The 27,896-nt window shown below is 44.9% G+C and overlaps 2 protein-coding genes and 1 long non-coding RNA gene across 24 annotated transcripts in view; 1 reads left to right on the top strand and 2 right to left on the bottom strand.

Moving 5' to 3' along the window:
- The first annotated feature begins 311 nt into the window (after nucleotides 1-311).
- Nucleotides 312-1,492, top strand: LOC127926129 (uncharacterized). Of its 11 annotated transcripts, none has more exons than XR_008123354.1 (4): nucleotides 312-712; nucleotides 798-887; nucleotides 1,043-1,230; nucleotides 1,398-1,492. It is a non-coding gene; the product is annotated as an uncharacterized LOC127926129 (long non-coding RNA). The 11 variants fall into 11 exon arrangements; XR_008123360.1 differs by having other exon boundaries at nucleotides 852-887; nucleotides 1,371-1,489; XR_008123353.1 differs by having other exon boundaries at nucleotides 825-887; nucleotides 1,371-1,489.
- On the bottom strand, nucleotides 1,386-18,221 carry slc5a11 (solute carrier family 5 member 11). 5 transcript variants are annotated; one of them, XM_052511527.1, is made up of 17 exons: nucleotides 18,125-18,185; nucleotides 16,161-16,272; nucleotides 15,742-15,916; nucleotides 14,965-15,036; nucleotides 14,544-14,648; nucleotides 14,104-14,163; nucleotides 12,536-12,640; nucleotides 12,289-12,394; nucleotides 12,078-12,158; nucleotides 8,312-8,517; nucleotides 7,888-8,023; nucleotides 7,649-7,756; nucleotides 4,536-4,686; nucleotides 4,231-4,399; nucleotides 2,587-2,802; nucleotides 2,164-2,335; nucleotides 1,386-1,867 (listed from the first exon to the last, which is right to left on the bottom strand). In XM_052511527.1, exons 3-17 carry the CDS (start codon nucleotides 15,868-15,870, stop codon nucleotides 1,644-1,646), a joined length of 2,040 nt encoding a protein of 679 aa, XP_052367487.1. In that variant the 5' UTR covers nucleotides 15,871-15,916; nucleotides 16,161-16,272; nucleotides 18,125-18,185; the 3' UTR covers nucleotides 1,386-1,643. The 5 variants fall into 5 exon arrangements, with proteins under 5 accessions (XP_052367487.1, XP_052367486.1, XP_052367485.1 ...); XM_052511526.1 differs by lacking the exon at nucleotides 16,161-16,272 and having other exon boundaries at nucleotides 18,125-18,221; XM_052511525.1 differs by lacking the exon at nucleotides 16,161-16,272 and having other exon boundaries at nucleotides 15,742-15,919; nucleotides 18,125-18,209.
- Nucleotides 18,222-20,280: 2,059 nt separating this feature from the next.
- Nucleotides 20,281-27,896, bottom strand: part of grid2ipa (glutamate receptor, ionotropic, delta 2 (Grid2) interacting protein, a) — a 58,787-nt gene continuing 51,171 nt past the window's right edge. For 4 of the 8 annotated variants that reach the window (XM_052511512.1, XM_052511516.1, XM_052511511.1 and 1 more), the window contains 9 exons: nucleotides 27,410-27,497; nucleotides 26,812-26,901; nucleotides 26,431-26,627; nucleotides 24,498-24,653; nucleotides 24,052-24,141; nucleotides 23,806-23,935; nucleotides 23,477-23,595; nucleotides 23,115-23,279; nucleotides 20,281-22,976 (listed from right to left, as the gene is read on the bottom strand). In XM_052511512.1, the coding sequence (XP_052367472.1) occupies nucleotides 22,893-22,976; nucleotides 23,115-23,279; nucleotides 23,477-23,595; nucleotides 23,806-23,935; nucleotides 24,052-24,141; nucleotides 24,498-24,653; nucleotides 26,431-26,627; nucleotides 26,812-26,901; nucleotides 27,410-27,497 (1,119 nt within the window). In that variant the 3' untranslated portion in view covers nucleotides 20,281-22,892. Of the gene's footprint in view, nucleotides 22,977-23,072; nucleotides 23,280-23,476; nucleotides 23,596-23,805; nucleotides 24,142-24,497; nucleotides 24,654-26,430; nucleotides 26,628-26,811; nucleotides 26,902-27,409; nucleotides 27,498-27,896 lie in introns of those variants that run through there. The other 4 variants (XM_052511513.1, XM_052511519.1, XM_052511515.1 and 1 more) reach the window with 3 other exon arrangements.

Below are 27,896 nucleotides of genomic sequence, written 5' to 3'. Positions count from 1 at the left end.
GATGTACCAATTCCATGGCATAGGGTTTATGAACTGGTACAAAAAACTACACTTGAGTCAATACTTAGTTTTTCAATTTAAATTATTATATAAAATTCTTGCCACCAACAGAATGCCATATATATGGAGCATACAACAATCTCAGCTCTGTAGATTTTGTTGCGAAGAGGCAGAATCACTAGATCATTTGTTCTGGTATTGCCCCTATGTAGCTTGGTTCAGGAACGGTTAAAAAATCACAATATGCACTTAAAATGAACCTTACAACTAGCAGTGTTGGGTGATCTGGAAAGCCTTAGTCAGTCAATAAATAATATAATACTCGTAGGAAAGGTTTATCTTTAGCTCACAATCTGTGCATAATATACGATTAGAAAGATTCAGACATTTTGAAAAATAAATCACAGCACAATTGAAAAATATATGGCACATTGAAACCAAATGAGGGTGGTCTATGGTGATCGGTGGGATGGGCTGAGAGTGGCTGAGTGGTGGGATGGGCTGAGAGTGGCTGAGTGGTGGGATGGGCTGAGAGTGGCTGAGTGGTGGGATGGGCAGAGAGTGGCTGAGGGGTGGGATGGGCTGAGGGGTGGGATGGGCTGAGAGTGGCTGAGAGTGGCTGAGGGTTGGGATGGGATGGGCTGAGAGTGGCTGAGGGTTGGGATGGGCTGAGAGTGGCTGAGGGTTGGGATGGGCTGAGAGTGGCTGAGGGGTGGGATGGGCTGAGGGTTGGGATGGGCTGAGGGGCTGGGATGGGCTGAGAGTGGCTGAGGGATGGGATTGGGATGGGCTGAGAGTGGCTGAGGGTTGGGATGGGCTGAGAGTGGCTGAGGGTTGGGATGGGCTGAGAGTGGCTGAGGGTTGGGATGGGCTGAGAGTGGCTGAGGGTTGGGATGGGCTGAGGTGGCTGAGGGTGGGATGGGCTGAGGGAGGGGCTGGGACCTGAGGTGGCTGGGGGTTGGGATGGGCTGAGAGTGGCTGGGGGTGGATGGGCTGAGAGTGGCTGAGGGTGGGATGGGCTGATGGGCTGAGAGTGGCTGAGGGTGGGATGGGCTGAGAGTGGCTGAGGGTGGCTGAGGGTTGGGATGGGCTGAGAGTGGCTGAGGGTTGGGATGGGCTGAGAGTGGCTGAGGGGTGGGATGGGCTGAGAGTGGCTGAGGGTTGGGATGGGCTGAGAGTGGCTGAGGGGTGGGATGGGCTGAGAGTGGCTGAGGGGTGGGATGGGCTGAGGTGGCTGAGGGTTGGGATGGGCTGAGAGTGGCTGAGGGGTGGGATGGGCTGAGGGTTGGGATGGGCTGAGGGGTGGGATGGGCTGAGAGTGGCTGAGGGGTGGGATGGGCTGAGAGTGGCTGAGGGTGGGATGGGCTGAGAGTGGCTGAGGGGTGGGATGGGCTGAGAGTGGCTGAGGGGTGGGATTAAAGAGTGTGTGGTAATGTATTATTGTTATTGACTGCTTTATATGAAAGTAACATGTATGTCAAATGTAGGAGGGGTGGAGGGGTTTTAAAAAAATGATACATTGCTATTATACAATAATAAATAACAGCTTTGCTGTGACACTACAGCAGCTCTCCGATGATGCTGCAGCAATGGCCAAGCACCACCTGTCCCTGCCAATATCATTGGCTGTTGAGAATTCCTCACTAGGCCCAGTAGCCAATGATAAAGACGGCGATGGAGAGGCAGATGATGAGGTTGGCGTCGACCACGTGGCTAAGGCATGGGTCCTCTTCCAGAGAGCTAGCGGGGTGGAGAAGAAGAGGGGGTTGTGGGGCGCTGTCACCCTCCTTTTGCCGCTCCATCCCACACAGCCAGTAGAGGGCGGCCTTCAGCCTGGACTGGCTCCTCACACTGGCTTCTGAGGAGACTGGGGAGAGAGAAGTGTGGGTATATGCGTATGAGCAGTGTTTGACTTGGACTGGAACACACCTGTACTGGCGCCTCAGTTTTGAGTACCGGCATCTTATAGAATATTGCTGTCTTAAAAATATCCCTGCACCTAAATATAAACAGTACTGGCACCCAAAATGAGTGCTGGCACCTATTTCAGTCCACTTCAAGCACTGGGATTGTGAGTATTGTATGAATCATGGTCCATAGTATTGTTGAAGCAACATACCAGTATTAACCTACTGCTACCTAAAAAGGGACAACACTACCCACCTTTCCTCTGGAGGTGTGTCTCTCCGTTAGCCTTCTCCTGCTCTCTGACTTCTATCTCCTGCTCTGCACTCTCCTCGGTCTCTGTAGCACTAGTCACAGTCTCTACTGTCTCTAAAGCTCCACTGCTCTTCTCCACCTTATCAAATCTGGTGAACCAGGTGAGGCGGCTGATCTGTTCCGTAGCAACAACAACACAGACACAGCAACGGTTAGTGATAGGCCATATCGTGCTCACATTTATTACACTGTCTATCTCAAGTTTATATTTGATTTAGACAGTACTGTAGATGCAAATTCTTAATTTATCACAGTGTCGTTGAAATCAATAGGTTGATTTGTTCAAATACACAATTGCCATCACAATCACTATCAAGATACTGTATTTGAGCTCTGGTTTAGTAGCACTCCCCAGCCTCCCCTCACCTGCTCTGGGCGGGGTTTCTCCGTGGCCAGGCTGACCCCCACCACCACCACCAGGGTGAGCAGAGACAGCACGGTGGAGAAGTAGAGGTAGTGGACATGTTTCACCACATCAGGCCTGCTGTCCTCCTGGTAACACAGTGGTGAGGGATAGATAAAGTCTAGGGCCATCCTCACACCACCCACCAGTAGGCCCAGGAACAGGCCCCAGAAAGCCCCCTGCAGAACACAAAGGAGGGACATTTCATCTCTACATCATCTTTCAATACATCAGACTTTTACTGCAATCTGATTGCAAATTGAGTAGCATTTCATTCCTGTAGGTGAAAAACCAAGTATTTTCAGATGCAAACACTTACTTTCACTACAGACACCTTCACTTCACACACCTTCACTACAGACACCTTCACTTCACACACTTTCACTACAGACACCTTCACTCCACACACCTTCACTACAGACACCTTCACTTCACACACCTTCACTACAGACACTTTCACTACAGACACCTTCACTTCACACACCTTCACTAGACACCTTCACTTCACACTTCTTCACTACAGGTACCTTCACTACACATACAGTACCAAACGTTTGGACACACCTACTCATTCAAGGGTTTTTCTTTCTTTGTACTATTTCTTACATTGTAGAATAATATTGAAGACATAAACTATGAAATAACACATTGAATCGTGTAGTAACCAAAAAAGTGTTAAACAAGTCAAAATATATTTTATATTTGAGATTCTTCAAAGTAGCCACCCTTTGCCTTGATGACAGATTTGCACACTCATGGCATTCTGTCAAACAGCTCCATGAAGTCACCTGGAATGCATTTCAATTAACAGGTGTGCCTTGTTAAGTTAATTTGTGGAACAAGTGCTTAGCATATGTGGGAATCTCAAATATAAAATAGATTTGGATTTGTTTAACACTTTTTTGGTTACGACATGATTCCGTATGTGTTATTTCATAGTTTTGATGTTTGATGAAAGAAAAACCCTTGAATGAGTAGTTTGTGTCCAAACTTTTGTACCTTCACTAGAGACATTTTCACTACACACACCTTCACTACAAATCCCTACAGACACCTTCCCTACAGACACCTTCACTACACACAATTTCACTACACACACCTACATACCTTCACTACAGACACCTTCACTACACACATTTTCACTACAGACACCTTCACTACAGACACCTTCACTACAGACAGCTTCACTACACAAAACTTCACTACAGACAGCTTCACTACACATACTTTCACTATACATACCTCCACTACGCACATTTTCACTACGCAAATTCACTACACACTACATATACCTTCACTACACACATTTTCACTACACATACCTTCATTACACATACCTTCATTACACATACCATCACTGCACATACTTTCACTACAAATACCTTCACTACACACACTTTCACTTCACATACCATCACTGCACATACCATCACTGCACATACTTTCACTACAAATACCTTCACTACACACATTTTCACCAGACACCTTCACTACAAACCTTCACTATAGATAATTTCACTACAGACACCTTCACTACACTACAGACACCTTCACTACCTCACATACTGTACTCTGTATTCTTCCCCCCAACACACACACAAGCACACCTTCTCATTGGTCCTCTTCCAGAAGCATCCAGTCAGGAAGACGATGGAAACAGGGGGCTGGAGATAGGTACTGATGGACTGGATGTAGATAAACAGCTGTCCTCCCTGACTGGCCTGGACCACAGGGATCCAGAGCACTGACACCACCACCAGAACCAGCACAAACATCCTGAGGAGGATAGTGTATGTGTACCTTCCCACGAGCATGTGTATGCATGAGTATGCATGAGTATGTGTATGCATGAGTATGTGTATGCATGAGTATGTGTATGCATGAGTATGTATGAGTGCATGTGTATGTATACCTTCCCACGAGCATGAGTTCCCACTCGGTTGCTCGGGGCCGGACATGCCTCCACAGGTCCATGGTGAAGATGGTGCTGGAGCTGTTGAAGATGGAGGTGAGGGAGGACATGAGAGCAGCAATCATCACCGCCATCATCAGACCACGCAGACCTGGAGAGCAAGAGAGAGAGAGAGAGACAGGAGTATGGAGAGTGCACACATGGAGAGAGACAGGAGTATGGAGAGTGCAGAGAGAGAGAGACAGGAGTATGGAGAGTACACACAGAGAGGGAGAGAGAGACAGGAGTATGGCGAGTACACAGAGGGACAGAGACAGGAGTATGGCGAGTACACAGAGGGACAGAGACAGGAGTATGGAGAGTACAGAGAGAGAGAGTATGGAGAGTACACAGAGGGAGAGGGAGAGAGAGACAGGAATATGGAGAGTACACAGAGAGACAGGAGTATGGAGAGTACACAGAGGGAGAGGGAGAGAGAGGGAGTATGGAGAGTACACAGAGAGACAGGAGTATGGAGAGTACACAGAGGGAGAGGGAGAGAGAGACAGGAATATGGAGAGTACACAGAGAGACAGGAGTATGGAGAGTACACAGGGAGAGAGAGACAGGAGTATGGAGAGTACACAGAGGGGGAGAGAGAGACAGGAATATGGAGAGTACACAGAGAGACAGGAGTATGGAGAGTACACAGAGGGAGAGGGAGAGAGACAGGAGTATGGAGAGTACACAGAGAGACAGGAGTATGGAGAGTACACAGAGGGACAGGAGTATGGAGAGTACACAGAGAGACAGGAGTATGGAGAGTACACAGAGGGAGAGAGAGAGTATGGAGAGTACAGGAGTATGGATGGAGTACACAGAGAGAGTACAGGAGGAGTATGGAGAGTACACAGAGGGAGAGACCGGAGAGGAGAGACACAGAGAGACCGGAGTATGGAGAGTACACAGAGAGACAGGAGTATGGAGAGTACACAGAGGGAGAGGGAGAGAGACAGGAGTATGGAGAGTACACAGAGGAGAGGGAGAGAGACAGGAATATGGAGAGTACACAGAGGGACAGAGACAGGAGTATGGAGAGTACACAGAGGGATAGGGAGAGAGACAGGAGTATGGAGAGTACACAGAGGGACAGAGACAGGAGATGGCGAGAAACAGAGGGACAGGACAGGAGTATGGAGAGTACACAGAGGGAGAGAGAGAGTATGGAGAGTACAGAGAGAGAGAGAGTATGGAGAGTACAGAAAGGCAGGAGTATGGAGAGTACACAGAGGGAGAGGGAGAGAGAGACAGGAGTATGGAGAGTACACAGAGAGACAGGAGTATGGAGGGTACACAGAGGGAGAGGGAGAGAGAGACAGGAGTATGGAGAGTACACAGAGAGAGAGAGACAGGAGTATGGAGAGTACAGACAGAGAGAGAGAGAGACATGAAGAGTATACACAGAGAGAGAGAAAACGGGAGAGAGAAAGAGGGAGAATGTGCATGTGTGTTTGAAATTTCAACGACATTTTATTTTCCTGTCAAATCGTCAGTTGGCAACCCATCCCTTATGGGATTAATTGACACAAACAAATATTTCAATAATTCACTGTGATAATTCACTGATAATTGTTCTCTTCCATTGTTCTCTGCAGTACGCATCGCATGAAGTGTGTATGTGTATATTTAAAAGAGACAGAAGCCCTGTTTATACCTGCCTCTAACATGCGTCCTTCAATCTGATCTTGTCCTTATATTGTTTGTTTACACAATCAATACAATCAGATCTCAATGTAACTTTTAATCAGGCTGTGTCAGAACAGGAGTGATGGAAGTCCACAGAGGGCGGTGACAGGATTGTCCAGCGTCACAGAGGGGAGTTTTTGGTATGGGCTTTACTAAGTTCATCGAGATGAAGAGTATACACAGAGAGAGGGCCGGACGCCTGCAGGCTGACCTGGTCTTCAGTTGAACAGTATACACAGAGAGAGAGAGAAGGAGGGAGAATCATTCTCCTCCGACAGTTGGCAACCTGGTTTCTGGGATTAATTGGCAGGTGTTAACAAATGGTTTGGCAATCATGTTTGGAGGACACATGATAATTGTTCTCTTCCATTGTTCTCTGGAGCTGCAGCGATGAGACAAGATGAATTGGATAAGATGAAAATTTAAAAGAGACAAAAAACACAGAAGCAGGTCTAGACAGTGGAAGAAACAATCTGATCTTGTCTTATATTGTTTGTTTACACACAGCAGGTCAATCAGATCTCAAGAAACAATCAGGCAGGTCTAGAGAGTGGAAGAAACACACAGCAGGTCTAGAGAGTGGAAGAAACACACAGCAGGTCTAGAGATTGGAAGAAACACACAGCAGGTCTAGAGAGTGGAAGAAACACACAGCAGGTCTAGAGAGTGGAAGAAACACACAGCAGGTCTAGAGAGTGGAAGAAACACACAGCAGGTCTAGAGAGTGGAAGAAACACACAGCAGGTCTAGAGAGTGGAAGAAACACACAGCAGGTCTAGAGAGTGGAAGAAACACACAGCAGGTCTAGAGAGTGGAAGAAACACACAGCAGGTCTAGAGATTGGAAGAAACACACAGCAGGTCTAGAGAGTGGAAGAAACACAAAGCAGGTCTAGAGAGTGGAAGAAACACACAGCAGGTCTAGAGAGTGGAAGAAACACACAGCAGGTAAACTGCGGGGTGTTGGGTTGAGCGGGCAGAGAGTGACACAGAGACAGGGAGGCTTTAGTCCACAAAAACATCTATACTAAGACAGAAAATAAATATAACAAAGAAAATCACTTAGGTTTCGCTCGGTCCTTCTTTACTTTTGCTTGGTGTCGGTCTCTCCCCGTTCTCCCCCGTGGTGTGCCCCCGGGCTCCTTTTATTTGGCCTCCACGGCTGGTTGGCACGTTCCTCTAATTACCTCCACTTAGAGCTGTCTGTGTCGGGGTGCCCAGCTCTCGTATTCCCAGCAGAGGGACCCAACGTCGCCTCACGTACCTCCCCTCTATTACCACCCCCCGGGGTAGACGTCCTGGGATACCACAAGGTGTTTGTGTGTACAGGAAGTGACAAAGACAGATGGAGATATACAACATGTTACAGAGAGAAGAAAAGTTCCTCACCTGAGGGCAGTAGCTTCATGACCAGTTTTGCGTAGGCGATGTCTGAACAGCCCACTGGGTTCCCACACACCTCAGTACACACCTCAGGGTCACCACACGCCACCTCGTCTAGACGCAACAACAACGCTGCTGTAAATATACTGTCTCTCCTTTGTTTGATAGTGGTATCAGCAGGTTTTACCTAGGTACAGTATCCTCTCTAGAGTTACTGCCAAAGCCTTGCACTTAGGACATTGTACCTGGGTAGAGTATTCTGCTGATCATGCCGGGCAGGACCATCATGAAGAAGGGCAGGATCTTGAGGTAGGCAGCCAGCAGGGAGCCTCCTTTAGCATGGAGCAGGTTCTTAGCAGCCAGGGAGCGCTGCACTATCACCTGGATACAACACAACACAGAATCAGTGACTGGAACTGTTGACAGAGCAGCTGAATGTGTCTCCCAAGTGTATAGAGCACTTAAACAATCCATCTGTTTTATTATTAAGGTGAATCAAAACTCTCCTGCCAGTGATGCAACAATGCCAATACGGTGATTTACAGTTCAAGTTAGATGGTGTTCTGAAGCCTAGTGTTTCCATTCCCCTTTAAGGTGTATCAATGCTGATACCTCAGATCTTCTCCTCTTGGCCATCTAGTGACTGTCCCTAAGCAGTGTCACTGTTACCTGGTCTGAGCACCAGTACCACATGGAGGGTATGGACATGCCCAGGAGGATGCCCGGCCAGGGCAGGTCAGAGGTCACAGGGTCACGGAACAGGTGGAAGGCGTCGTCCCGGGGGATGCCACATGTGGTGTTAGGGTCGCGGACAGAGGGGATGGCCGTAGCATACCCCTCTAGGAGGGCGTTCCAGCCCCCCACCTCAGCGAAACCTCCACAGGAGTAGGGCAGAGTTAGACAGTTAGGCAAACTGTACTGCACTGCCCTGTATTGTAGTGCCCTGTACTGTACTGCCCTGTACTGTACTGCACTGCCCTGTATTGTACTGCCCTGCCCTGTACTGTACTGTACTGCCCTGTACTGTATTGTACTGCCCTGCCCTGTACTGTACTGCCCTGTATTGTACTGCACTGCCCTGTACTGCCCTGTATTGTACTGCACTGCCCTGTACTGCCCTGTATTGTACTGCACTGCCCTGTACTGCCCTGTACTGCCCTGTACTGTACTGCCCTGTAATGTATTGTACTGCCCTGCCTGCCCTGTACTGTACTGCCCTGTACTGCCCTGTACTGCCCTGTATTGTACTGCACTGCCCTGTACTGCCCTGTACTGCCCTGTACTGTACTGCCCTGTACTGTACTGCCCTGTACTGCACTGCCCTGTACTGTACTGTACTGTACTGTACTGCCCTGTATTGTACTGTACTGCCCTGTACTGCCCTGTATTGTACTGCACTGCCCTGTACTGTACTGCCCTGTATTGTACTGTCCTGTACTGTACTGTACTGTACTGCCCTGTACTGCCCTGTATTGTACTGCACTGCCCTGTACTGTACTGCCATGTACTGCCCTGTATTGTACTGTACTGTACTGCCCTGTACTGTATTGTACTGTACTGTACTGCACTGTATTGTACTGCACTGTCCTGTACTGTACTGCCCTGTACTGTACTGTACTGCCCTGTACTGTACTGTACTGCCCTGTATGTACTGTACTGCCCTGTACTGCCCTGTACTGTACTGTACTGCCCTGTACTGTACTGCCCTGTACTGTACTGCCCTGTATGCCCTGTACTGTGTATTGCCCTGTACTGCCCTGTATTGTACTGCTGTACTGCCCTGTACTGTGTACTGTACTGTACTGCCCTGTATTGTACTGTACTGCCCTGTACTGCCTGTATTGTATTGTACTGTACTGCCCTGTACTGCCCTGTATTGTACTGCACTGCCCTGTACTGTACTGTACTGCCCTGTACTGCCCTGTATTGTACTGCACTGCCCTGTACTGCACTGCCCTGTACTGTACTGCCCTGTACTGTACTGCCCTGTACTGCCTGCCCTGTACTGTACTGCCATGTACTGCCCTGTATTGTACTGCACTGCCCTGTACTGTACTGCCCTGTACTGCCCTGTATTGTACTGCACTGTATTGTACTGCACTGCCCTGTACTGTACTGCCCTGCCTGTACTGCCCTGTATTGTACTGTACTGCCCTGTACTGCACTGCCCTGTACTGTACTGCCCTGTACTGCCCTGTACTGCCCTGTACTGTACTGCCCTGTACTGCACTGCCCTGTACTGTACTGCCCTGTACTGTACTGCCCTGCCCTGTACTGTACTGTACTGTACTGCCCTGTATTGTACTGCACTGCCCTGTACTGCCCTGTATTGTACTGTACTGTACTGCCCTGTACTGCACTGCCCTGTATTGTACTGTACTGCACTGCCCTGTACTGTACTGCCCTGTACTGTACTGTACTGTACTGTACTGCCCTGTATTGTACTGTACTGCCCTGTACTGCCCTGTATTGTACTGCACTGCCCTGTACTGCCCTGTACTGTACTGCCCTGTACTGTACTGTACTGTACTGTACTGTACTGTCCTGTACTGTACTGCCCTGTACTGTACTGCCATGTACTGCCCTGTATTGTACTGTACTGCCCTGCCCTGTACTGTACTGTATTGTACTGTACTGCCCTGTATTGTACTGCACTGCCCTGTACTGCACTGTACTGCCCTGTACTGTACTGCCCTGTACTGCCCTGTATTGTACTGCCCTGTACTGTACTGCCCTGTACTGTACTGTACTGTACTGCCCTGTACTGTACTGCCCTGTACTGCCCTGTATTGTACTGTACTGCCCTGTACTGTACTGTACTGCCCTGTATTGTACTGTACTGTACTGCCACTGCCCTGTATTGTACTGCCCTGTATTGTACTGCACTGTACTGTACTGTACTGTACCTGTACTGCCCTGCCCTGTACTGTACTGCCCTGTACTGCCCTGTATTGTACTGTACTGCCCTGTACTGTACTGTACTGCCCTGTATTGTACTGTACTGTACTGCCCTGTACTGTACTGCCCTGTACTGCTGCCTGTATTGTACTGCCCTGTACTGCACTGCCCTGTACTGCACTGCCCTGTACTGTACTGCCCTGTATTGTACTGCACTGCCCTGTACTGTACTGCCATGTACTGCCCTGCCCTGTATTGTACTGTACTGTACTGCCCTGTACTGTACTGTACTGCCCTGTATTGTACTGCACTGCCCTGTACTGCCCTGTACTGCCCTGTACTGTACTGCCCTGTACTGCCCTGTATTGTACTGCACTGCCCTGTACTGTACTGCCCTGTACTGTACTGCACTGTACTGTACTGTACTGCCCTGTACTGCCCTGTATTGTACTGCACTGCCCTGTACTGTACTGCCCTGTATTGTACTGTACTGTACTGCCCTGTACTGTACTGCCCTGTACTGCCCTGTATTGTACTGCACTGCCCTGTACTGCCCTGTACTGTACTGCCCTGTACTGTACTGCCCTGTACTGCCCTGTATTGTACTGCACTGCACTGTACTGCCTGCCCTGTACTGCCTGCCCTGTACTGTACTGCCCTGTACTGCCCTGTACTGTACTGCCCTGTACTGTACTGCCCTGTACTGCCCTGTATTGTACTGCACTGTACTGTACTGCCCTGTACTGTACTGCCCTGTACTGTACTGTACTGTCCTGTACTGTACTGTCCTGTATTGTACTGTACTGCCCTGCCCTGTACTGCCCTGTACTGTACTGTACTGTCCTGTACTGTACTGTACTGCCCTGTATTGTACTGTACTGCCCTGCCCTGTACTGTACTGTACTGTACTGTACTGCCCTGTATTGTACTGCACTGCCCTGTATTGTACTGCCCTGTACTGTACTGCCCTGTACTGTACTGCCTTGTATTGTACTATACAGGGTGTAAACTATACAGAGAGTGAAAAACATGAAAATCAATAACTGAGGAAATCTCAAATGTAGTTGGAAAGTTTTTCTGATTAAAGACAAAGTATTTATCTTTGAATCATACACTGAGTATAAAAAACATTAGGAACACCTGCTCTTTCCATGACATAGTCTAACCAGGTGACAGCTATGATCCATTATTGATGGCACTTAAATCCACCTCAATCAGTGTAGATGGTAGTAGGTGTCAGGCGCACTGCTTTGTGTCAAGAACTGCTGGGTTTTTCACACTCAACAGTTTCCTATGTGTATCAAGAATGGTCCACTTCCCAAAGGACATCCAGACAACTTGACACAGCTGTGGGCAGCATTGGAGTCAACATGGGCCAGCATCCCTGTGGAAAGCTTTCAACACCTTGTAGAGTTCATGCCCCAACGAATTGAGGCTGTTCTAAGGCAACTCAATATTAGGGAGGTGTTCCTAATGTTTTGTATACTCAGTGTATACAGTAGCCACCGATCAACACAGCACCAAAGCAGAGACTTACTGAAGCCCATGAGGGTGAGTGCTCCTATCAACATGATGCCAGTCTGGGCAGCGTCTGTGTACATGACAGCAGCCAGACCACCTGAAACAACACAGCACAACACTGAACCAGGCTGTCTGTTTGAACTGGTAGACTTTAGGAAAAATATGATTGTTTTGGGTGTGAGAGAGAGAGTGAGAGAGAGAGAGAGAGAGAGAGAATAGCATGGTACCTGTTACAGTATAGAGAGCAGTGATGAGCAGAAGCACCACCACAGCTACATAGATGTTCCACTGCAGGGCCTGTTGAATAAACACAGCCCCAGCATACATATCCACCTGCACACACACACACATGACGCACACACAGCAGCGGAGCAAGCGGTCTCAATTCATTCAATAGATTCACGTCCAAAACAATGTTGTATTGAGAAAGTAAATAGCTGATGAGATACATAGACGTGTTTTGACTTTACTTACCGATATCTTTGTGAAGATGTAAATGAATAAATACAAAATAGCTATGAATAATTGTATTCGCTTCCCCCCGAATCGCTTCTGCAAGTATTCAGGCATGGTTGTCACCTGCATGTTAGGGATACAGGGAAACAGACAGAACATGAATGATTGAACAAGTTATCACCACTGTCATCTAAAGTATCTCAGTACACAGAGAGGGAAGTGTTGTGTCTCAGTACTCAGAGAGGGAAGTGTTATGTCTCAGTACACAGAGAGGGAAGTGTTATGTCTCAGTACACAGAGAGGGAAGTGTTATGTCTCAGTACACAGAGAGGGAAGTGGTGTGTCTCAGTACTCAGAGAGGGAAGTGTTGTGTCTCAGTACACAGAGAGGGAAGTGTTGTGTCTCAGTACTCAGAGAGGGAAGTGTTGTGTCTCAGTACACAGAGAGGGAAGTGTTGTGTCTCAGTACTCAGAGAGGGAAGTGTTGTGTCTCAGTACACAGAGAGGGTGTTGTGTCTCAACACAGTGTTGTGTCTCAGTACACAGAGAGGGAAGTGTTGTGTCTCAGTACACAGAGAGGGAAGTGTTGTGTCTCAGTACACAGAGAGGAAAGTGTTGTGTCTCAGTACACAGAGAGGGAAGTGTTGTGTCTCAGTACACAGAGAGGGAAGTGTTGTGTCTCAGTACACAGAGAGGGAAGTGTTGTGTCTCAGTACACAGAGAGGGAAGTGTTGTGTCTCAGTACACAGAGAGGGAAGTGTTGTGTCTCAGTACACAGAGAGGGAAGTGTTGTGTCTCAGTACACAGAGAGGGAAGTGTTGTGTCTCAGTACACAGAGAGGGAAGTGTTGTGTCTCAGTACACAGAGAGGGAAGTGTTGTGTCTCAGTACACAGAGAGGGAAGTGTTGTGTCTCAGTACACAGAGAGGGAAGTGTTGTGTCTCAGTACACAGAGAGGTGTTGTGTCTCAGTACAGTGTTGTGTCTCAGTACACAGAGAGGGAAGTGTTGTGTCTCAGTACACAGAGAGGGAAGTGTTGTGTCTCAGTACACAGAGAGGGAAGTGTTGTGTCTCAGTACACAGAGAGGGAAGTGTTGTGTCTCAGTACACAGAGAGGGAAGTGTTGTGTCTCAGTACACAGAGAGGGAAGTGTTGTGTCTCAGTACACAGAGAGGGAAGTGTTGTGTCTCAGTACACAGAGAGGGAAGTGTTGTGTCTCAGTACACAGAGAGGGAAGTGTTGTGTCTCAGTACTCAGAGAGGGAAGTGTTGTGTCTCAGTACTCAGAGAGGGAAGTGTTGTGTCTCAGTACACAGAGAGGGAAGTGTTGTGTCTCAGTACACAGAGAGGAAAGTGTTGTGTCTCAGTACACAGAGAGGAAAGTGTTGTGTCTCAGTACACAGAGAGGAAAGTGTCTTGTCTCAGTACACAGAGAAGAATATTCAAATAAACTCCTCGCCTGTAATGGGGTATTTGAGTGCTGAAATACTTGGCTCGATATTGCATATAATTTCAGTAGGCCTACTTGGGTGTGATATTTCAGTAGTACAGACAGTGGTCTGACAGAAAGGTGTGTGTTGACCTCTCACCCCGGAAGCGATATAGATGGGGAGGAAAAGCCAACCCAAGAGCAGCACCATCAGCATCCCCTGCCAACCAGAGACATCGATACTTGTGATTTATGCAAAGCTTAGTATGAAAAAAGTAATATTTTAAAGTTTGCATTAAACCATATGCCCTATCAAAAAACATGTGCAGATGTAGGGTCTTAATTAATCCTGTAGCAACACGAAATGTGAATTATTGTGTAGATTGTTATGTAGAGGTTGATACATTTTTTGTGATGGAAAAATCAAGTCTGAAATTTCTAAGTGGAAATTCCAAACTTCAGAAGCCTTTTTAAACCTAAATTGCCTGCATTGCAGGAACGTTCTCCTGCAACAGGGTGAGCAAATGAAGATCCTGCATCTGTAATAGAGATCCACATCCAGTTTCTAATGAATTCTAATGTCCAGATGTATAGTCTTACGTTCCACTCATATGCCACAGCACTGATGCCCGCTGCTGCTCCTGAGCCTGCCAGGCCCATGAAGTGGCCGCTACCCACATTACTGGCAAACAGAGAGGTGCCCACCTGCAGAGAGAGAGTGTCAGAGAGATAAAGAGAGAGAGAGAGAATGTGTGAGTGACAATACAACAATGTCTGACTTCAAGCCAACCCCATTGTAAAGTATTCATATCTTCCCATATAACATCTCAGTTCCACCCCAATAACATTACAAGGACTGCTTTGTTTCACCATCTGGTTTGGTCCTGGACTATTCAGAACAAGAGGAATAAATCAACACTGGTTCCTCTTGGTATCAAACATCTGGAATCAATTCAACATACTGAGTGGATGTCATTTGTGTGTCGTTTCCATAGCAACATCTCTGTTTCTTTTCACTCACCGGCCACCAGGACATGCTCTTTCCTGCCAGGAAGTATCCATCCACCGTGCTCCGCTTGGTTTTCCACATGGACTGGAAGGGAAGGACTGACTGTTACACACATTCTCTATTCAGACTTTAATGTGTGCTGAAGTAGAGTGCTGAATTAGTGTACTGAAGGAGTGTACTGAATCAGTGTGCTAAATTAGTGTACTGAAGGAGTGTGCTGAATTAGTGTACTGAAGGAGTAAAGGAGTGTGCTGAAGGAGTGTACTGAATTAGTGTACTGAAGTAGTGTACTGAAGGAGTGTACTGAATTAGTGTACTGAATTAGTGTACTGAATTAGTGTACTGAAGGAGTGTGCTGAAGGAGTGTGCTGAATTAGTGTACTGAAGGAGTGTGCTGAAGGAGTGTGCTGAATTAGTGTACTGAAGGAGTGTGCTGAATTAGTGTACTGAAGGAGTTTGCTGAAGGAGTGTGCTGAATTAGTGTACTGAAGGAGTGTGCTGAATTAGTGTACTGAAGGAGTAAAGGAGTGTACTGAAGTAGAACAATTCTACTTTTAAATTGAGATGCAAGAATATACTATAGAGCAACAACCAAACAAATCCCAATAGAACACATGCCATGTTTCAGTCAATCTCACCAGAGCTACTGATGTCTCTGGAATAAATCAAATCATTTACAAATGGAATCCGAATCCCTATATAGTGCACTACTTTTGGCCAGCTACATAGGAATAGGGTTCCATTTTGGATGCCATTAGGGTGCCTTTTCCCAAATTTGCTCCTACTTACCCAGAGGCCCACAGCCAGTACAAGGAGGAAGTAGACAACGAGCACCACAATGTCTATGGTGACCAGGGTGGGTACACCTAAACCTGGGGATTGGGAGGGGGGCACGGTGGTCCCCTGAGTGGTAGCCATACTTGGGTCAAAGGTCACTGGAATTCTCAGGGAGTGATTGCGTAGTCTGCTGGTGAGGGAAATGTAGTCATTGTTGATTCTAATCATAATAGAGCCTCCAAACACTACATTCACTAGATTCACAGAATTACCTTATTTACATAAGTATTCTGACCCTTTGCTATGAGACTCGAAATTGAGCTCAGGTGCATCCTGCTTCCATCGATCATCTTTGAGATGTTTCTACAACTTGATTGGAGTACACCTGTGGTCAATTCAATTGATTGGACATGATTTTGAAAGACACACACCTGTCTATATAAGGTCCCACAGTTGACAGTGCATGTCAGAGCAAAAACCAAGCCATGAGGTCGAAGGAATTGTCCGTAGAGCTCCCAGACAGGATTGTGTCGAGGCACAGATCTGGGGACGGGTAACAAAACATTTCTGCAGCACCAAATGTCCCCAAGAACACAGTGGCCTCCATCATTCTTAAATGAAATAAGTTTGGAACCACCATGACTCTTCCTAGAGCCAAACTGAGCAATCGGGGGAGAAGGGCCTTGGTCAGGTGACCAAGAATCATAGCTTTCACCTTGATTCACCAAAAAGGACAACCATCTCTGCAGCACTCCACCAATCAGGCCTTTATGGTAAAGAGGCCAGACGGAAGCCACTCCTCCTTCCAACAGGACAACCCTCAGCACACAGCCAAGACAACACAGGACTGGCTTCAGGACAAGTCTCTGAATGTCCTTGAGTGGCCCAGCCAGAGCTTGGACTTGAATCAGTTAAAACATCTCTGGAGAGACCTGAAAATGGCTGTGCAGGGACACTCCCCATCCAATCTGATAAAGTGTGAGAGGATTGGGAGGAACTCCCCAAATACAGGTGTACGAAGATTGTAGCTTCATACCTGAGAAGACCCGTTGCTGTAATCGCTGCCAAAAGTGCTTCAACAAAATACTGAGTAAAGGGTCTGAATACTTATGTAAATGTAATATTTCAGTTTATTTTATAATGTTGCAAAAAAAAGTAAAACCTTTTTTTGCTTTGTCATTATGGGATATTGTGTGTACATTGGGGAGAAAAAAAACATTTTAGAATAAGTCAAGGTGTCTGAATACTTTCCGAAAGCACTGTACACATACATATACAGGTTTTACGCTATACTCACTGGACCCTGACCGGATTTGATACATTATCCTCATTCATCGTCTCAATTTGTCGGGGCATGGATTCTACAAGGTGTTGAAAGCGTTCCACAGGGATGCTGGCCCATGTTGACTCCAATGCTTCCCACAGTTGTTTCATGTTGTCTGGATGTCCTTTGGGTGGTGGACCATTCTTGATACACATGGGAAACTGTTGACACAAGCCGGTGCTACTATACCTCGTTCAAAGGCACTTCAATGTTTTGTCTTGCCCATTCATTCTCTGAATGGCACACAAACACAATCCATGTCTCAAGGTTTAAAAAGCCTTATTTAAGTTGTCTCCTCCCTTTCATCTACACTGATTGAAGGGGATTAAACAAGTGACATCAATAAGGGATCATATCTTTCACCTGGATTCACCTGGTCAGTCTATGTCATGGAAAGAGCAGGTCAGTACAGGTGCATCAACGCTGGGACTGAGAGACTGAAGAACAGCTTCTATCTCAAGGCCATCAGACTGTTAAACAGCAAACACTAACTCAGAGAGGCTGCTGCCTACATGGAGACCCGATCCCTGGCCACTTTAACAAATGGATCACTAGTCACTTTAAACAATGACCCTTTAAATAATGTCACTTTAATCATGTTTACATGTCCTACATTACTCATATGTATATACTGTATTTTATACCATCTATTACACCTTGCCTATGCCGCTTGGCCATCGCTCATCCATATATTTATATGTACATATTCTCATTCACCCCTTTTAGATTTGTGTGTATTAGGTAGTTGTTGGGGAACAGTTAGATTGCTTGTTAGATATTATTGCACTGTCGGAACTAGAAGCACAAGCATTTTGAACACTCGCATTAACATCTGCTAACCATGAGTATGTGACAAATAAAAAGAGATTTTTGTATTTAGATTTTGTTAATATTTTGTATAGTCAGTGTATGCTGAGAAGCTCCACGGTGTAAAGTGTTATCCAAAGACCAACTAACTACAGTCCATGTTTTAATTCCCTCACACCATTCATATAATATCCTCACACCAAACATTAACTCAAGGACAATAGTCACCTTGCGTTTAAGTGTACTGAACCCTACAGTACTTACCTGTCAGCTTGTAGTCAGACTCAGGGTTTAATTCCAGTTGGCCGGTCCTATAGCAGTTCTCATGGTGGATGTTGGTCTCCTTTCTGACCAGGGGATCAAACTCCACTGTCTACTTATATAAGACAACACTAGCTGGTTAAAATGTAAACGTTTTATTACCAGTGAAGTAAGAGTGTGTGTGTGTGTGTGTGTGTGTGTGTGTGTGTGTGTGTGTGTGTGTGTGTGTGTGTGTGTGTGTGTGTGTGTGTGTGTACACTGAACTAGTAAACATACTCATGTGCAGATTTGACACTTTGTTCTGCTAAATTATAAGTTTAGTTAGATCTGTCACTACACTGACCACATCTCTTCAGACTCTACAGTACTAGCCTTTTGCTCACAATTCCTCATAGCACTCTTATCAATTCCTCATAGCACTCTTATCAATGCAATAGAGACAACAATCTCACTGATTGATCGCACAGACATTTCCACTACTAAATCACTTGCATATCTCAGGTTGTTAAAAACTGTTGTTGGGTCACTACACTGACCACATCTCTTCAGACTCTACAGTACTAGCCTTTTGCTCACAATTCCTCATAGCACTCTTATCAATTCCTCATAGCACTCTTATCAATGCAATAGAGACAACAATCTCACTGATTGATCGCACAGACATTTCCACTACTAAATCACTTGCATATCTCAGGTTGTTAAAAACTGTTGTTGGGTTCTAATTATCAGAATAAGAACTCGATGGACACTATGAAAGCTTAAACCAGGTTTATTCTTCCCAAAGGATCGAACAGCTGAACAGACAAAAACATATTCACACAAGCACTTTAACCCTTTCTCCTATGCTGAGTCTCCTCCTACACATCTGAACAGCCAGTGCATCTCTGTTGCAAGACAGAACCTTAGTGATATCTGTTCTTCCTCACTTCATCTGACCTGACCTCTGCCCCAAAATGTAAACATTGTGTCCGGATATTATACATTATACATTACCCTCTCTCCCTCAGTGACATATCCTGACATAATGTGAACGTTATACATTACCCTCTCTCCCTCAGTGACATATCCTGACATAATGTAAACGTTTTACATTACCCTCTCTCCCTCAGTGACATATCCTGACATAATGTAAACGTTTTACATTACCCTCTCTCCCTCAGTGACATATCCTGACATAATGTAAACGTTTTACATTACCCTCTCTCCCTCAGTGACATATCCTGACATAATGTAAACGTTTTACATTACCCTCTCTCCCTCAGTGACATATCCTGACATAATGTAAACCATATACATTACCCTCTCTCCCTCAGTGACATATCCTGACATCATGTAAACGTTATACATTACCCTCTCTCCCTCAGTGACATTTCCTGACATAATGTAAATGTTATACATTACCCTCTCTCCCTCAGTGACATATCCTGACATAATGTAAACATTATACTTTACCCTCTCTCCCTCAGTGACATATCCTGACATAATGTAAACATTTTACATTACCCTCTCTCCCTCAGTGACATATCCTGACATAATGTAAACGTTATACATTACCCTCTCTCCCTCAGTGACATATCCTGACATAATGTAAATGTTATACATTGCCCTCTCTCCCTCAGTGACCTATCCTGACATAATGTAAACGTTATATATTTCCCTCTCTCCCTCAGTGACATATCCTGACATAATGTAAATGTTTTACATTACCCTCTCTCCCTCAGTGACATATCCTGACATAATGTAAACGTTTTACATTACCCTCTCTCCCTCAGTGACATATCCTGACATAATGTAAATGTTATATATTTCCCTCTCTCCCTCAGTGACATATCCTGACATAATGTAAACGTTATATATTTCCCTCTCTCCCTCAGTGACATATCCTGACATAATGTAAACGTTATATATTTCCCTCTCTCCCTCAGTGACATATCCTGACATAATGTAAACGTTTTACATTACCCTCTCTCCCTCAGTGACATATCCTGACATAATGTAAACGTTTTACATTACCCTCTCTCCCTCAGTGACATATCCTGACATAATGTAAATGTTATACATTACCCTCTCTCCCTCAGTGACATGAATAAGTATATTTCATAAGTCAAGAAATCAGAACCCAACACTGTATTTAGGAAAAAGACAGTCATTCAGGGTAATGTTCTTATACCAGGCTTTTTATTTGTCAGCGTTGGCTGTTACAATACAAAACCTAGACTTATCCGAGAGCAACAACTTCCAGAACACATTGCTGAATATGTATAGCTATCCAGACGACAAAGTCAGACATTAAGATCATACCGTTAGAAAACAAATGATGGCAATAACTTATCGACATGTTCTGAATAACATTATAAGCACGTCTTCTTACATCTGCCTTATCTTATTCATTTAAAATGATCCACATTAGTTCTAAAGAATGTCCTATTTCTCTCATGTAACGAATGTCTGAAAAGCTGGAGACCAGTGTTGCTTTAATTGAATATGTAAAATGACAAAGATATGTTAAAACAAGGTTTGATGAAGTTAAGTATTAACATCCTATGACATTAAAGTCCCTAGAGTTAATGTTTAAGGGATGGTTCAGCCATATTACAAAATTACATATTGGTTTCCTTACCCTACAAGCAGTCTATGGGCAAAGTATGACAGCAATCCATACTTTAGTTTAGTTTCCCTGACACTACTAACATTTTAGCATTTGTGGCACAAATCCCAATCAAGTCACAGGACTGATGTTATAATTTTCACGCATCATGTTCATATCATCTACTGTATAAGTGACTTTGTTGAGCTTCACAATCAATTTAAGATACTTTTGGATTATTTGGACATGATGCATGAAAAATGCTAATATCGGTCACATGACTTGAATGGGATTTGAGTCACAAATCCTAAAACATTAGAATGTGGGAACAGTGCCAGGGAACAGTGCCAGGGAACAGTGCCAGGGAACAGTGCCAGGGAACAGTGCCAGGGAACAGTACCAGGGAACAGTGCCAGGGAACAGTGCCAGGGAACAGTGCCAGGGACCAGTGCCAGGGAACAGTGCCAGGGAACAGTGCCAGGGAACAGTGCCAGGGAACAGTGCCAGGGAACAGTGCCAGGGAACAGTGCCAGGGAACAGTGCCAGGGAACAGTGCCAGGGAACAGTGCCAGGGAACAGTACCAGGGAACAGTGCCAGGGAACAGTGCCAGGGAACAGTACCAGGGAACAGTGCCAGGGAACAGTGCCAGGGAACAGTGCCAGGGAACAGTGCCAGGGAACAGTACCAGGGAACAGTGCCAGGGAACAGTGCCAGGGAACAGTACCAGGGAACAGTACCAGGGAACAGTGCCAGGGAACAGTGCCAGGGAACAGTGCCAGGGAACAGTGCCAGGGAACAGTGCCAGGGAACAGTGCCAGGGAACAGTGCCAGGGAACAGTGCCAGGGAACAGTGCCAGGGAACAGTGCCAGGGAACAGTGCCAGGGAACAGTACCAGGGAACAGTGCCAGGGAACAGTGCCAGGGAACAGTGCCAGGGAAACGTAACCAAAGCTTGGATTGCCGTCGTACTTTGGCCATAGACTGCTTACAGGGTAAGGAAACCAAAATGTCATTTTTCTCATTTGTGTGAACAATCCCTTTAAGTAATGTGCTTCAAGAAAGTAGTGTGTCTGTCCCCTCATTGAATTCTAGAGGTTAAAGTGAAGGTGCAGTATGCAGAAATGATCATGAAAATGTAACAAATCCTCCTACTGTTCATAATAGAACACTGCCCGTTTACAGCAGGTCAGTATCAACACAATCAGAGACGAAGAGGAACAGATAGTTAACAGCACAAATGTGTTTTCATTTTCATAACAGTCCTTTTCTTTCGTAGTAATGAGTATCCACTGGATATGGTACAAGACACACTTCATTCAAAATGAATAACTTGTAAATACATTCAGTGTGGTGGGTGGCTTACAAAAATATGGAACAGGTAAATAATTTTAAAAATGTAAATTATTGGAAAGCATTTCATAATTGACTACTTAAATATGTATATCCTGTATTACATATATCATTACAGTTATATTTTAGTGGTACAATATATAATACACATTTAATTCTCAAATCAGACACATTGACACAGACATTCAGTCATCTCTTTTAACTGCTGAAGTATCAAATACATGTTTTTAGCAATAATAGTTTAAATCTGTATGTCTCTCAAAACGATCCAGTATTCTGTTTACCATTGCTGATCATGTTCTGTAGACTTAATCTTTCTAGCCTATAATTGTATCATACATTCATATACAGTATATCAGACAGCTGGGTTCAAATAGTTACTGATGTCAGTCTTTCCTATTCCATTTCATGAATCTTTGCATTTCTATAAATGGTATAACATTTCTATTTACAAATATATAAAAAGCAAAACCATTGATCCAGTATAGCTTAATTTGTCTGTTCCAGAGGAACACTCTATAGCCATGAAATATACAAAGTTTGAGGTGTTAAACTAGCTGGACATTCAAACTACACTGTCACGTATTAAAGCCCTGTATGCTCAACTCTGCAGACAACCTAATTCCCACAATATACATTTCTTGTATTACAAAAATTGAAATACTATGAGTGAGTTTGTGTGTTTGTGTGTGTGTGTTTGTGCATGTATGCGGATATTCGCATCCGCTCCTGTCCGTGTGTGTGTGAGCGAGAGATAGAGAGTGTGTGTGTGCCTGCCTGTATGCCTGCCTGCCTGTATGCCTGCCTGCCAACCCTTCTTCCTGTCTCTCTGATCACCAGGCCAGGGGTGAGGCCATTCTTGGGCTCCTGGGACTCCTAGGAGGGTTCTCATTGGTCTGGTTCTCACTAAGAGCTCTCTGAAAAACAACAATAAAACATTGTCAGACAAGACAAAAACATGCAGTACCATTATTACTACCGTCTTGATAACACTTCTTGATAGCACTACATACTTGTCTATTTCAGAGGTCTCTTTCAAACTCTAGGCGGTTCACCTCAAACTTGGCGAGGAACTCAGTGAATATCCCAAAGAACGACTCTGTGTTGGTGGCTTGGCTGTCCTCTCCGAAGAAGGAGGCTGTCTTGGACCACTCCTCCATGGCCCTCTGCTGCAGGGACTCCAGAGACTGTAGTGCTGGGTGGATGTTCTCCAGGAAGCCCTGCTCATAGGGAAGTCAAGGATACAACAGCCAGAGGTAGGAGCTACAGTACATATTGGTGGTGGATGGGGTGAGAGACCCCCATGTAAAAGGCTATTTTACAGTATGCATACTCTCACACCTGTAATGAATTATGTAACGAATCTCTCTCTCTCTCTCCTCCCCCCCCTTTCCCTCAGGTTAGTTGTGAAAGATACACTCATGACTGCAGCGAAGCGGTCATCTGCTGTAGCAGGCATTTTCTGGCAGGCAGATCGGATGTCCTGGATAGTGGTGTGAAGGTCGTTCAGGTCAGATGTGATGGTCCTCTGGTTCACTACAGAGAGTGAGAGAGTGAGATGGGAGAGAGAGAGAGAGAGAAAGAAAGAGAGAGCAGGGGGAAGAACAAAGGTGGAAGAGTGCTTATGGAAAACAGGATTACATATTTAATCTATTCATTTACACGCAATAGGTAAACATTACATGAAACACTACACCCGACACACAGAAGAAAATGCACACATGAAGAAACTGCTACTCAGTTTACCTTTGGCTGCCAGGGGAACCGTGGTGAGGTCCTTGGCAAAATCCAGGACGTTGGGAAAGTGAAGATACAGTGACTTGACAAGGATGTGCAGAAACGTAGATTTCCCATCCACTGTTTTTGTGGTGCCGAGCTCCAAGAAACAGTAGTGCATTAGTAACAGTGTCCGTGGGTTAACAACAGGGAAGTAACAACAGTTAAGTAAAGAAATGTCATAGGAATACAGGCCAATATCCATGAGGAGCTCACCTCAGTGAGGAAGTTGATCTTAAACCCGGTGGTTTTGTTGCCAGTCTTAGGCTGACCGTTGTTCAGATAGTTCCCCATTGCCAGCACAAACTAAGGAAACATTTGACACAGTTGGCATATAGCTTGTATTTAGTTTAGGATTGAAACTGCAACATTACCACTTTAAGGCTGAACATTACCCACAAAAACACTATATTTTCCACTCAGGGAATAAATCTGAAATTGCTGTTTAGGTGTTTGGGCTACTGCCGATCCTTAACCTTCCTGGTGTATCTGTGGCTCAAGCTAAAACGTTGGTAAAGCCAAACAAATGCATTTCCATTCTTAGCACCGAATGAGACTGTTGTTGGTTTTATCTTATCAGAATCATGCTGGCGGGTGACAAGTTGAAGACGTTGCATTGCTCTTCCTAGTGATTGTACATGTCAGAGTGCATAACTGTGTACCTCCAGTATCTTGGCCAGTTTCTTGCTGGTCTTGAGCTCCATGGAGGCGTTGTAGATGCAGTCGTAGCCGACCCTCATCTCCTCTGTCTTCTCCTGCAGGGTGCTTTTGAAGTGAAGGCTTCTCAGACGAGTCTTGTACTCTGGTACTGACAGCATCTATGACATTATATATATATATATATATATATATATATATATATACATACATACATACACACACACACACACACACACACACACACACACACACACACACACACACACACACACACACACACACACACACACACACACACACACACACACACACACACACACACACACAAAATTACAAATGAGGAAACAGAAAACCAGCAACAACACCTACACTTAACCAAACACTCATTCTATGACTGTGAGCAACCAACAAACCCTACTACTTCTATTACTACTACTTCTGCTGCTACTACTACTTCTATTACTACTACTACTACTTCTATCACTACTGCTACTTCTGCTGCCACTACTACTACTACTTCTATCACTACTACTACTGCTGCTGCTATTACTACAACAACATCTACTACAACAACTACTACTAATTATACTACTACTAATACCACTACTACTACTACTATTACTACTACTACCACTACTAATACTAGTACCCAATTTTCATACTTGGCTAAAAGTAAAGATACCTTAATAGAAAATCAGTTAAAGTCTAAAAGTATTTGGTTTTAAATGTACTTAAGTATCAAAAGTAAATGTTGTTGCTAAAATATACTTAAGTAACACAAATGCTTAGTTTGTAAATGATGAGTGTTGGAAGTGCCCCTGACTATCCGTAAACAAACAAAAACAAGAAAATGATGCCGACTGGTTTTTTAAATGTATTTATACTTTAACTTTGAATTTTGAGACTTGAGTATTGGTGGATTCTGGGTACTAACTCCTAAACTTTGGATAGGGTTAATTATCAGGTATCCTATTGAAATATTGAGTGCTTAGGTTTAGAGGGTCTACACCAGAAGTTAATGGTTGTCTGTAGGAGGAAGGTATATAGTGTGTGCGATTAAGCTTGGAATGTGCTGAGTGCAGGGAAAGTGATCATGTGGCAGGCATTGACAAGGGGAGAGAGCCATGGATTAGTGATGAAGGGGTTCGAGGTCAGGTGAGGTCACGTTAAGGGAGAAAGAAAAGTTTATCAGTAAAGATACAATGTTGGTTCAGATGTGTAGGAGGAGACTCAGCCAATGAGGAAGGGTTAAATATCAGTGCTTGTGTGAACAATGTCTTTGTCTAATGCAGCTGTATTGATCCTCTAGGAAGAATAAACTTAGTTTGCGCTTTCATAGTGTCCATTGTGTTTTTACTCTGAGAATTAGAACCTAACAGTATCAAAAGTAAATGTCATTGCTAAAATATACTTAAGTATCAAAATTCAAAGTAAAAGTGTAAAGACACTTCAAATTCCTTATATAAAGTAAACCAGACCAGAGGCAGTAGGGATGACCAGGGATGTTGTGTGTGTGAATTAGACTATTTTCCTGTACATAATTTTCTTTGGGAATGTAGTGAAGTAAAAGTAAAAGTAGTCAAAAATATAAAGAGTAAAGTAAAGTACAAATATACAAAAAACGACTTGTAGTACTTTCAAGTATTTTTACTTAAGTACTTTACACCACTGAGTACTACTACTCCTACTTTCACCCACAGTATACCACAACAAAACGACACAAATACATCCATAAAGATCCCCCAAACTTTGACTGTACGTTTGTCTATTCCTGGTGTAACTCTGTGTTGTTTGTGTCGCACTGCCTTGCTTTATCTTGCCCAGGTCGCAGTTGTAAATGAGAACGTGTTCTCAACTGGCCTATCTGGTTAAATAAAGGTGACATTTTTTAAATTTAAATTGCTGAGCCTTCTCCCTGCAGTCTAGGCCCAGTACCTGTAGTACAAACTGGTCAGGCTCGCTGAGTTTGGCTGGGTCCTCGCTGTACTGTTCATACTGCTTGACCTCCTCTGCATCGGGGGCGTACAGCAGCAACTGCTTAATGTGGGTCGGTTCCAGCCGCTCTGTGGCCATGGTCAGCAGCACCTGGCGTAGTTCGCCCGGGGAGAGCTTCAGGTGGGCAATCAGGATGGCTGGAGGTCAGGGGTCAAGAGATCAAAGGGACAAATATCCGAGGCCACGGTAACGGTGTAACATAGTCTCATGGTTTCAGTCAACACAGACTATATTAGAACAATAACATAAGATCTGAAGTGCAGTGTAACACAGCCTGGATCAATGTAGCGTCCTCCTCACGTTCTCCACTCTCATACTTACATGCATTGTAGGCCTTCTTATGGGACAGAATCTCAACTACGTCTTTCTTCTTGAAAGTCTCCGACTGAGGGGCTGGGTCTGGAAGAGAAACTGACACAGAACATCATGTGGGAAACATGAGGGAAACAGAGAAACATGAGAAGAGGCAGAAAGACAAAGTGATTGACACAGAGAGGGAGAGGCAGAAATGAAGAGGTGAAGACAAAGATCAAGGGAGAGAGAGACTGCTAAGGAGCAGAAAATGTCCATATCAGGATTTTCAATGTACTGTATTTCTAAATACATCATTTCAAGTATTGGGCTTAAATGGGTCAGTGAAGTGCCTATGGCGGTAACACTGCTGTCATTCGTCAGAGGGACCACTGATCAAAAGCAAATCAAAACCATGGTGGGCTTCACACACATTGCTATGAAGAAGTATTCATATTAGACACACTAGGCATGAACTGACTGGTGGTGGTATGTACATGGTTTTGTGGAAGGAACCTCCACACATACAGTATGTGCAAACATACTGTATGCACACTAACATATGCATTATGCATGTATACACACAAACAGCCACGTTCACATACACACGTGGGCACATTATACTCACTGGGGTTCTTTTGTGTCCCAAAGTGCAGTTCCAGATCCAGATACTTCACCATGTCATTCAGTTTGTCATAATCCGAATCCTCCCCCAACTGCAACATCCAGATTAAAAACAGGCATTATGTATATTATGCACCGTCTACTCATTAAGTTCGAGCTAATGCTTGTCATTTCAGAAATTGACTGCTTATTTTTTTTTTTACAGAACTGTTGTAAGTCAAAAAACCTGACCCAACCCTGACTAACTCACCTGTTCTAACCTTGACTACATACCTGTCCCAACCTTGACTAACTCAGCTGTCGCAACCCTGACCAACTCACCTGTCCAAACCCTGACTAACTCCAGTCCAAACTGTGGCTGACATACCTGTCCCGATCCTGACTAACTTACCTGTCCCCATCCAACTTCACCTAACAAAGTTCACCTTTCCCACCCTGACTAACACACCTGTCCAAACCCTGACTAACTCCAGTCCAAACTGTGGCTGACA

The sequence above is a fragment of the Oncorhynchus keta genome, unplaced genomic scaffold, assembly GCF_023373465.1.
Source record: "Oncorhynchus keta strain PuntledgeMale-10-30-2019 unplaced genomic scaffold, Oket_V2 Un_contig_6954_pilon_pilon, whole genome shotgun sequence".
NCBI lineage: Eukaryota > Metazoa > Chordata > Actinopteri > Salmoniformes > Salmonidae > Oncorhynchus > Oncorhynchus keta.
Note: the sequence above shows the minus strand (reverse complement) of the source record. Positions and strands in the feature narration are given on the sequence as shown.

Bases quoted from the DNA above. Each gene is read 5' to 3' on its own strand.
- slc5a11 (XM_052511523.1), bottom strand. From the start codon at position 17,208: ATGTGTATCAAGAATGGTCCACCACCCAAAGGACATCCAGACAACATG. The intron at 14,649-14,964 runs GTGAGTGAAAAG...CTCTCTCTGCAG, and splicing joins AGAGCATGTCCTGGTGGCCG to GTGGGCACCTCTCTGTTTGC. The intron at 8,024-8,311 runs GTAACAGTGACA...TGTTGTATCCAG, and splicing joins GGTACTGGTGCTCAGACCAG to GTGATAGTGCAGCGCTCCCT.